The sequence below is a fragment of the Pristis pectinata genome, chromosome 12 (genome assembly GCF_009764475.1).
Source record: "Pristis pectinata isolate sPriPec2 chromosome 12, sPriPec2.1.pri, whole genome shotgun sequence".
NCBI classification, from domain to species: Eukaryota; Metazoa; Chordata; class Chondrichthyes; order Rhinopristiformes; family Pristidae; genus Pristis; species Pristis pectinata.
Genome location: NC_067416.1, coordinates 32,880,236 through 32,891,985, shown reverse-complemented (window position 1 = coordinate 32,891,985; position 11,750 = coordinate 32,880,236). Strand labels below are relative to the sequence as shown.

The 11,750-nt window shown below is 41.2% G+C and overlaps 1 protein-coding gene across 1 annotated transcript in view; it reads left to right on the top strand.

Moving 5' to 3' along the window:
• The first annotated feature begins 367 nt into the window (after positions 1-367).
• LOC127576938 (5-hydroxytryptamine receptor 7) overlaps positions 368-11,750 on the top strand; it is a 29,797-nt gene continuing 18,414 nt past the window's right edge. Inside the window, exon 1 of the mRNA XM_052027765.1 lies at positions 368-1,541. Coding sequence (XP_051883725.1) covers positions 1,003-1,541 — 539 coding nt within the window. The 5' untranslated portion in view covers positions 368-1,002. The remainder of the gene's footprint in view (positions 1,542-11,750) is intronic.

Here is an 11,750-nt window from a genome sequence, read left to right as displayed (position 1 = left end):
GGTGAAAAAAAAGTTTCGGAATGAAAAAGGATAAAGGCCAAATTAAATAAATCAATGCAGAAAAGAGATTAGCCCTCAGAAACAGTACATTCAATCATTTCGAAAGTAACTATTGTAATCCTTGTATTGCCAGTTTGTCTGTGGGAATAATTGTGAGCCCACACTTGTCATGAAGGAGGCAAATGAAGGCAGAGTTTCGGTTTGATTACCCAGCTGACTCAATGTGCAGATTAACCGCAGATCCGCCGAACCACATTTATATCATCTCTCAGCTTTATTCCCTGCCACGTCAGGCTGGCGGTCTATATTTCACACTGTCATCCAAAGTCTTCCAGTTTGCGAAGGAGCTGAGAGCTGCTTTCAAAAGCTGGCTACTAGAACAACAAAAAAAGACATCGACAGGGAGATAAAAAATACAGGTCTGAAATCACTTTGGAGGCGCTCTATGGGACAGACCCACCAATGCACCTCAAGGTACAGCAAACGGGGAAGGGGGTTCAGGAGATAAACCAGAGTGATGGAAAGGGTTAAAGCCGAGCTTGGACCATGTGGAACGTGACCGTACAGAGGGAATTTCCAAGGATATTTGGCAAGGAGAGATAAACAGTGAGTTTTCGATCTAACTTGCGTGTGTTAAACAGCGGAGGAGCGCTCTCTGTTCACCAGCACTGAGAATATGTTGATCCACCTCACGCCTGAGCGAGACTTCGCTTTTGTTCCAAACTGCTCACCTTTGGAGAGAGTTTGCGTAAAGCGAGGGAGAAAAGAGGGGCGGGCCAATTCCTCCACTGCCGTGCCCCGAGTAGAGGGATCTGCAGAACCCGTCCGCTTGCACGGGCTCCCCAACTAGTCCAATGTCCCGCAAAAGTGACTGAGAAGAAAGCTAATCTGCCGAATGATTGGCGCCGCGGGCAGGCAGGCACGGCCAATTCATCCCTGGGTCTGGATTCGCTCTGCACAGTGTGTGAACATCTTCAACGGCAGAGGTTCGGCGCCGACCCAATGCTGTGGGCACTGTCGGACCTGGTGATGGACATTAACGGCAGCTACATCAGCAAGCTCCGCTGGCACACCGTCGGGGGAGCCCTGGAAGAGCTGAACACCCCTCTGATGATCCCTGGCTCGCTGGGATCATCAGAGCTCCTCCACATCGCCCAGTACCCCACGCCCATCGCTGACACCTCCCCGCAGCGCAATGGCACCAAATGCGGGGCGGAGATTCTGCCCTACGGCGACACGGAGAAGGTGATCATCGGGGCCGTCCTGTCCACGATCACCTTGCTCACCATCTCGGGCAACTGCCTAGTTATGATCTCGGTGTGTTTCGTGAAGAAGCTGCGCCAGCCTTCGAACTATCTGATCGTGTCCCTGGCCCTGGCCGATCTGTCGGTGGCCGTGGCCGTGATGCCCTTTGTCATCGTTACCGACCTGATAGGCGGCCAGTGGATATTTGGGCAAGTCTTCTGCAACGTCTTCATTGCGATGGATGTAATGTGCTGTACCGCTTCCATCATGACGCTGTGTGTAATAAGTATAGACAGGTGAGCTCTTCACATACCTGACCCCCAGTCATGTGTGTCGGTGAGTGAGCACGAATGCAAGAGTTGCCCCGCAAAAACTGGGTAAGCAAACTGCAGATCAATTGCTATGAATGGGGGGGGGGGGACTAATAATAATTGCCCCGCTCGTCAGGAATTAAGTAAAACACAATTTCCATACACGGTAACGTGAACTTACCCAGTTTTAAAATTACACTGAAAAGCTTCCCGAACTATTTCGCTGCGTTCGGGTGAATCCTCTCAAGAAAGTATTTGTAAATAGAATACGCGCTTAAGCTCAATCAAAGGGAAGCGATGCAAACCATTTGGGTGACTGGAATGAGAAGGCGGATGAAAGTATGATACTGGACTTTATTCGGTTCATCTAAAAATCCCGCTTTAGCTCATTATTTAAGAGGCTCTTCAGGATGTAGAGAGCCGAGGGTATCCTCGGTCAATGGCATGGAAGAATAGAGTGGGAGCCTCGCTCTGTACCGACACGTCTGCGACAGCCTGTAACACATCTTCACGGTCACAGTGGCTACACCCCACAGACCACCCTTGTAATTGTCTGTGTGGGAGTACAGTGCCCCTGTTAGTGTTTATTTGTTTTGATCTTCACGTAGAAAGAAGCTTTTAGAAACACGCACACATTTTTTTTGCTACCTGTAGATTCAGAGAGCAGAGTGTGTCCATACCCGATGTCCCAGTTGACCTGGAGATTCTCTCGCCGGTTACTGTCCCCAGCTGGAGAAGGAGGAGAGATCTCATTGACAACTGGACGTCTGATTGCACACGTATGTGACAATGAGCGTCAGATTCTGCTCCTTTACAATAGAAGCATCCCCTTTCGGCTAGTGCTACCATAAGGTGCTATTTTGTGGGAAAATAAACGGACCAATGCACATCCTCGCCGGACCTGCGATGTTTATAAAATACACATTGTATGTTGCAATTTCAGATCCTCGAGGAAACAAACTCGAAACGAAGAACGTTATTCAACGTTCCTCATCCCTTTATGCTCCCTAAGTACGCACTGGGAGAGTGTGTACGTGAACTCAAAAGCTCGCTTTTAAATTTTAACAGCAATCCAACTGCACTATTTTTGTAACACCTATATAAAACTCTCAATGCCAAATATGGCATCAACCTCACTGAACTTAATTAGAAACTATCACTTTACGTTTAAAGTACCACAAGGGGTTCTCTTATAACGAATGCACCGGTTATCTTTCCCAGGTAAAACAAGTCCATTTACACATTAACTTAATTTTGCGCATCTTACGCTGTGTAAAAAGACAACGGTTATAAATAAATTCAGTTGATGGCTTTTAGCTTTGGCATTGATGTTTCCTTGAGATTTAACTCACCAGTTTCACTTTTTCTGGGGTACGGGCATGGGAAATTTATTGTTTTCTTACAAAGTAAATGGAAATGGGGATGAAATGATGACAGATCACTAAGTGCGTCACCTCTGTGAGAAATGCCGCAGTACGCTAACGTTGACTTTTGTAACTTAGATTCAAACGATCAATCCCTAATCATTTTAATAGAATTTACAGATTATGATCAACTAATGCATACATTCAACAGGAATATATATTTCGACGATTGCAATACCTGATGACATCCATATGACATGCATAAACTAACTGTAGACTGTAGACAAGATGGTCATGGTCTTACCATTTAGAATCCACAATATAAGTCTGAACTGAGGGCAAATTCCTTCACTGGGAGGATTGGGAGATGATTCTGGATACCCAGACTTTGAGTGCAATTAAGACTGAGAGGGATAGATTTTTAGGGACACTGAGAGAACCAGGGGCCATGGGGAGGTGGTGTTGATGCAGCACTTCAGCCATGATCTTAATTAATGGCAGAATAAGCTCAAGAGGCTGTGTGGCTCACTGCAGCTCTTAGAGTCAGAGAGCTTTACAGCACAGAAACAGGCCTTTCGCCCCAAATTGTCCATGCTGACCAAGTTCCCTAACTGAGCTACTCCTGTTTGCCCGTGTTTGGCCCATATCCCTCCAAACCTTTCCTATCCATGTAACTGTCCAAATGTCATTTAAATGTCATGATTGTACCCACCTCTTCCATGTCCTCTGGCAACTCATTCCATATACCATTGCCCTCTGTGTGGAAAAAGTTGTCCCTCAGTCCTTTCCCCTCTCACTTTAACCTATGTCTTCTAGTTTTGAACACCCCTACCCTGAGGAAAAGGCTTTGGCTATTCACCTTATCTATGCCCATGACTTTATAATCTTCAATAAGTTACCCCTTAGACTTCTGTGCTCCAGTGAAAAGAGCCCCAGCCTATCCAGCCTCTCCTTTAACCCAAACCTGGTAACATCCTCATAAATCTCTTTTGCACCCTCCCCAGTTCAATGACAGATATGCAATACTCCAAATGTGGCCTTTCCAACGTCTTGTACAGCTGTAACATGTCGTCCCAACTCCTGTACTCAACATTCTGAACAATGAAGACAAGTGTGTGAAATGCCTTTTTCACTACCCTATCTACTTGTGTAACCATTCTCAAGGAAATATGTATCTGCACCCTTTGATCTCTCTATTCTACAACAGTCCCGAGGGGTCTACCATTTATTGTGTAAGTCCTGCTCTGGTTTGTCTTACTAAAATGCAACACCTCACATTTATCTGAATTAAACTCCATCTGCCATTCCTTGGACCACTGCCCCAGTTGATCAAGATCCCATTGTAATCTTCAATAACCTTCTTCACTCTACCACCAATTTTTCTCTTATGTTCACAATGCCTACAAATGCATTGGCTACTGGTGATTTCATAGGCTTTGGTGATGTGAAAGTTCATTTATCATCTTTCCAATAAAACAATAGTAACTCATGGATTAAAAATAACAAATATACATATAAATTATAGTAGTGTTATACTGCTTCTCTTTAAACTCTAGCTATGAAAAGTTTGATTGAAAAAAGCAATCAAATAATATATCAGCTCATACCAATGATAGGCACTTGGAAAGACATAGAAATATATTCCAGTAATTTGTCAGCTGAAATTGGGTGAGACCACAGGCATCCTTTAAACTATTGGCAGCAAGATACTGATCAAGGTATCAAAAAACTATTACTGTCTTTGGAATCATATTCTAACTAGATATCAGGCAAGATACCATGGGAGTCCCAGGTATTCTTGGAATAACATTTTAGTACTAGGTAAGGGTATCAGAAGTCTGACAGATATTGTTGTAATGGACTCAATGTGACTTCAGAATCTTTGGAATACTAGTATGGAAAGATATCATGCAGTCATCTGATTTCATTGGAGCCATAGAAAAGTGGGGGAGGAGAGAAAGTAAACAAGGAAAGAACGGATAAAAACATAACAAAAGTGCAGATGAAAGGTTTCCTACTAAAGTATGATGAACCCTTTTGGATTCTAGCAGGTTCAGTCCCTTTTTCTTCTCGGTCACACAATTTAATGTTATAGAATTGCAAATAACTCTGAGAAAAATCTTCATTGTCATTAAAGTACTATTTGTGGGAAACACATGCCTTTCACAAAATTGACTGTTATTTGCTTTTTATCATCTACTTCCACTTCTATATAACTGGATTTCACCCTTATTTGGTGCACTAAAGGAGTGCTGCATTTTCTCTAACACCCAATCAAGGTGAGCCCCCAAAAATGCCAAAATTCATAAAACCCATTAAAGAAAATTAAGATGGTTTTCACCCTGATTTCTGGGTTAAAACATACATTGTGCATTTCTCCCAGGAAGATCCTGCAGAGATCACAGCTGCCACATCTTCGTGGCTTGGGTCCATGAGAAATGAGTCAAAACCCAAAGGAGTAACCGCCATGGCATCCACATGGGACACATGTGTTCAGAGTGTGTAGTCACACAGCTTCTGCAATTGTCCTTCCTTACCTCATGCCTCTGCAAAGCCCAGGCTCATTATTCAGGAAGAGACTACAGTATTATGGGTGAATTTTAAAGTCTATAATAAACATTGTGAGGTTTAACATGAGTAGTATTGGAAACTCTGGCAGACATACGCAAACAGCAACACATCGGTGTTTTAATCAACATTTCTCTGCTGCTCGGTTTGTTTGATTTATTGGCAGTTAAAATTGAAGGCTATAGGTTGCACATTATTGCTTCAGTTTCTCTTGGTACGTGAGTGATACCAGAAAAATATCAGGCCCACTAAGGTGAATTACACTTGGAAATGCCAAGTCCATTTCCCCAATATGCGGGATATCCATTCAGAATGGACACAATTACATCAAATAACTTTTACGTGCAATTTACTCATAACAAATGGATGCTGTGCTCTGATTCTTATGTTAATCTTCCTAAAGGTTAAGTGGGCACGTTTTTGTGTCATTCAGAATGCTACTTCATAACAATGGGTGAATATTTATCTGTATTTCAACAAAGAACATTTATAAAAGTATGATCAAACTTTTAACCTTTGAGTTGTTGCTTTAATATTAATCCATGGATACATCTGTGGGAATAATGGTGGTCTTGTATCGTCTGTTTATTTACACTTGGCTTTCTTGCTATTTCTGTCTTTAAATGGATTCCTTCAGTTCAATTTGACATGCCAACATTGGATTAATGTCAACTTTTGTTTAAGTGCCAGTGTCTAAATATGATATATTACTGATTGTTAATGTCTATTTATTTCTTTTCCAGTTGCTGTTGATTTTGTTAGCTTGTCAAAGCTATTTATTTTTGATGATCCATGCAATAAAACAATAGGGGTTTATTATTCTCAAAGAATATAAGAAAGTATTAAATTACTCAGCTTCAGAAACAATGGTAATCTATGTGAAATTGTGTTTAATTTTGATCCTTTGGTAGTTTCTGTGATATGTTTCAAAATAGAGATATGATAGCCAGAAATTAGAAAGCAAAGAGGCTTTCTCATGATACTGCCAGTCTTCAATAGCCTCAAGGATATCTTCAATGGATTCCATAGTGCATATGGAAATGGATCTTTATGGATAATTGTCCACAACTCCACTCAACATGGCAAGTAATTACCATATTAGACAGGGGCAATTCCAAGCTTTCCATGCACTGGTAGTCAAAATGTGAATGTCCCAGACCTTCTGGTCAATAGTAAGTGCCATATCTATCAAGATGCTTTGTGATGATTTTCAACCTCATTGATTTCAATGGGGATTGCAGGGCCATGGAAAAATAAGCAATGGAGTTATTTAATTATTTTGGCCATTTAATATCTGCAACTGTTGTAAATGTTTTATTTATTTTATGAAACATTATTAACTTAACATTTAAAAGAATATTTACCTCATTTCTATGTGTCACATAATATTCCTGACAGCCAAATTTCCATCAAAGTTGTCAGAGGATTTTAAGGGCGGAGCTTCCTCTGTGTCAGTGAGGCCCTGCTGCCATTTAGGCCACACCAGTGGAGTTGAGAATGCTTTGAGCCAGCAGACTTAGCCTTCACACCAGCACAGTGTGGGCTGATCCCAAGTATCTTATGCAGGCAATAAGATGAAAAGTTTTGGCTCAAGGTTTTCCAGTCCCTGACTGGACAATAATTCATGCACCTTTTAGAATCTCCATTTCGTGATTCAACCTGCAAATAACTGATAACTCGTACTAATATCCAACAATCTTGTGAAGATTTCACTTACATTTTTGAAATTGACGAATTGGCTCGACCTCTGACTCCGCTTCTTAGCTCAATGACCTGGAGTTGCTCTGAATGTAACTGAAGATCAAAACTGAGATTTTTCTGCCAAAAAAATCAATAAATATATATTCCTAAAAGTTACATTTGGACAAACGTTTTCGTGCAGTGGTTGGTTGGAATTTGGAATGCACCCCAAGAGTAATGGAGACGCAAGAAATTCTGCAGATGCTGGAATCTGGAGCAATACACAAAAAGTGCTGGAGGAACTCAGCAGGTCAGGCAGCATCTATGGAGGGAAATAAACAGTCGACTTTTCGGGCCTAGGCCTTTCATCCGGACTGGAAAGGAAGAGGGCAGAAAGCCAGAATAAGTGGGGGGGGAGGGGAGGAGCACACACAGGCAGGGGGATAGGTGAGTTCAGGTGATAGGTGAGTCCAGGTGAGCGGGTGGGGAGGGAGGGAGATGTAATAAGCTGAGAGGTGATAGGTAGAAGAGGCAAAGGGCTGAAGAAGAAGGAATCCAGTAGGAGAGGGCAGTGGACCATGGAATAAAGTATGGGGGAGGGGAGGTAGGCAGGTCATCAAAGTGGGGGAAGGGAGCCACAGGAATGGGGGAAGACGGGGTGGGGGGGTGAAGAAAAAGAAGGGTTGGGGTTACCGGAAGTTAGAGAAATTGATGTAATGGAGGCAGATTCATTTGTGGAATTTAAAAGGGAATGGAGTATGTATTTGGAGGGAAAATATTTGCAGGATTATGGAGAAAGGATGAACTAGGCAGATTGGCTAATGCCATAATCTTCCTGTGATTTTATAGCGGTCATTTTTCCCAAAGCTGTTGTAAATTTCTGATATTATGTATCTCACTGTATTCACATGACATATGTGCACTAACTAGAAATCATGTCCCCAAGCTGAACCTTGAGTCATGCTTTTGAGGTGGAGTTGTATTTGGATTTTTAGTTATTTGGGAGATTTTGTAGAATTCTATTTCCTCAATGATCCAACATTTCCTTATTGTTTATGATATGAAAGCTGTACTTTTCCTTCATTTTTAGGGTTAGCAATCATGTCAATCACCACAATTGATTTAGGTGATTTGCTTTCTTGCCTGCATAAGATACCAACGATCACTTCACACTTACTGGTGTGAAGACCTAGTTTGTGATGCCCTTTGCCAGGTGGTAAATATCACTAAAATGCTCATGGACAGCCAAGGCTTATGAATTAAGGTATCAGGTACATTTATCAGCAATTGATATAATTTGCAATGAAGTACCAAAGAAACAACATTTTAAGAATAATAGAAATAGTGAAAACATTTAAAATGCACCTTGTTTAAAAAAAATGTGATTGATTATAGGCTCTGTAGATTTGATCAAATTCTGCTTCTTGATACAGTAAATTTAATTTGTCTTGTCTTCTCCTGAAACCTCTCCTGGCAGTCCATTATCTCTGGTAAATCTCAATCAGGGACTGAATTATCACCTCACAGTTGATCAGCTGCCTGATTCAGAAATATATTTTGCCTGTTTCAAACTCTAGCCTTCACATCGTGAATAAAATCAAGCAAAGTGCTACTTTGATCCTTTAAGTAAATCCATCAAGTTATTCAATCTCCCTTACATTGACCAATCAATCAATAGGTCACACTTCCAGTATATTCATGGATTCAGCTGTTGCACTAAAGATCACCCTGCAATTGCAGAAAAAAACTATCAATCAACAGTAAAATACCATAAATGCTATAAACATAAAACAAAAAAAATTCAAAAACCTCAACAGGCCAGGCAGCATCTGTGGCAAGAGAAATTGTGTTAACATTTCCAGTTTGATAATTTTATTTTTCTCAGAATTGGAAAATTTTTATTGATGCACCATCCTATCTGGACGCATCACAGCTTGGTATGGCAACTGCTCTGCCCGTGACCACAAGAAACTGCAGAGAATTGTGGACACAGCTCAGCACATCACAGAAACCTGCCTCCCCTCCATGGACTCTGTCTATACCTCTCATTTCTTGGTAAAGCAGCCAGCGTAATCAAAGACCCCACCCACCCCAACAGATATTCTCAATTCTCCCCTCTCCCATCAGGCAGAAGATACAAAAGCCTGAAAGCATGTACCACCAGGCTCAAGGACAGCTTCTATCCCGCTGTTATAGGCTTTGAACAGTCCCTTAGTACAATAAAATGGACTCTTGACCTCACAATCTACCTCGTTATGACCTTGCACCTTATTGTCTACCTGTACTGCACTCTGTAGCTGTTACACTTCATTCTGCAGTCTGTTATTGTTTTACCTTGTACTACCTCAATTCACTGTGTAATGAATTGATCTGTATGAACGGAATACAAGACAAGTTTTTTGCTGTACCCAGGTACATGTGACAATAATAAACCAATGTCAATTCCAATTCCAAAATGAACAGCTTTTGAACTATGGTACAATAGACCTTCTCTTTCATGCTCATTACCATGAATGTGTCCTGACCTGCTGAGTACTTCCAGCAATTTCTGTATGATTGACAGCTCTGTATTGGTGGAGGCCATGTGTGATAAAGTGACGAAAGGACTGCTGCAAGGAGTTCTAATGACACACACCTAAAAAGAAATGGACCCAAAAGAGCAGACAGGAGGGGAAAAGTGGCAATTTGGCATGAAAAGATTCATGTGACCCAAAACTATGGTAAAAGAGAGGGTATTAGGCACCAGGAGCTCCAGGGATGCAGATCATCCCTCTAGCCATGTACTGCTAGGAAAACCTCACCCCAGGCACTCAGACGCACCTCCGGTACTCCCCATGTCTCTCCTGCTGCCATCGTCCATTACCAGTTCCAATTTTGCGAAGGGAAAAGGGAGAGGCATTTAAGATCTAAATTGTTAAACTTTATGTTGAAGTCAAAAGACCAATATATTTGTTTACCAATGCAGAACTAATTCCAAACCTCCCTGTCTTAAATTTAACCCTTATGAATGCAACTTGTGGATAACTGATGGATTTCTAACAGGCACACAATGAATGACGGCTTACAGTAGGGATTAATTCAATTACTTGGTATTGAACTGCCATTTATTTTTAGTGTTTTACTGTCTCTATAAACTGAGCAAGAAGCTGGGAGGAAGAACAAAGAAAGCTGTGGCAGATTTTAGCAGCAATAGGCAACTTAGATCTATGGATCTATTTAAGATGTGTTGCTTTAAGGATTATATTTTGCCATATAGCTGTAATGGGGATTCACAATTACTGTCAAAATCAAACCAAATTTATTTTGCTTCTTTCATCAGTTGGAGGAATCATAAATTGTCAAATCCCACAATACAGTGAGGCAATATCATCATCATGTAAAGCAAGAAGGATTTTCCTTTTCAAAATTGCAGAAGAAACATTAGTGTGTTGAGCTAGCACACAAAATGTGCTTCATTTGTGTAGGAACCAAGCTCATCAAAGGTCTTATTTAGAACTAGGAAACATGAAAGAATGTAGCTTGATATCAGGACATTGATGTTCTGCTGGGACTGTTGCCAATTGAAACCATGTGACCATTTCTTGTTCATGTTTTGACAATGTTGGAAGTGTAACAACAGGTCAGTCAGCATGTGAAGGAGAAGGGAAATACACATTTCCTCAATCAGATGCTGACCAATGAAATAGATATTTATGGCATTTGGGCTTTTATTCCTTTTCAAAGGATTTACAATTTTTCCTGTAGTTGTTATTTTTTTATATGCCTTTCTCTTCTAAAATGGCATTCATTTTATTACTGGACACTTCTTCAGAAAATGTCATAGTGTTTCTTTCAATGTTCCCAATTTCACTGTTGGAGGAATTGCCCAGTAAAGCACCTCACTAAAGTTTGAAAGCAGCCGTGGTGAGGCAGTAATCATACTGCAAATGTCATCCATCCTAACAAATGTTTAAGTGGCTGTTATCGTGGTTCAGAGAGCTATTTGAGTCGTTCTCAGCTGTTTTAATGTTCTCCTAACTGATTTCCACTATGTAACTTGACTCTTCAAAATCTCTCTTGCATGTCTGGCAACACACACCACATCTTGTTCACATATCACCCTTGTGCTTACTGATATAATCCTTCCATCATGTTGCCACTCTCTGCTTCTGTAATAATCAGCCTCACAACTCTCTGACATGTCTTGGCTCCCCAGGTCTAACTTCTTTTACTTCGGCAGCTGTGCCTTCAGCTGCTCCTGCCCGAATCTCTGAGATTCCATCACCCATAAACCTCTCTTTGTCCTTTCCACTTCTCCATTAAGCCACATTCCTTAAAATTCACCTCTTTAACAAAGTTTTTGTCATGCATCCTAATATTTGCTTAACATGGCTCAGTGTCAAATTCTACAAAACACCATTTTAAATACTTATAATTACATGGTATGAGGAGTGAGTTCACTAAGATAGATTGGTCAACTAGATTAAAATATTTTGTTGGTGAAAAGATGATACCAAATACTTAAAGAATATCTGGTGGCATTGGAGGTAGTACGGCTGTCTCACAGCTCCAGTGAACCAGGTTCAATGCTAACCTCCCAGTG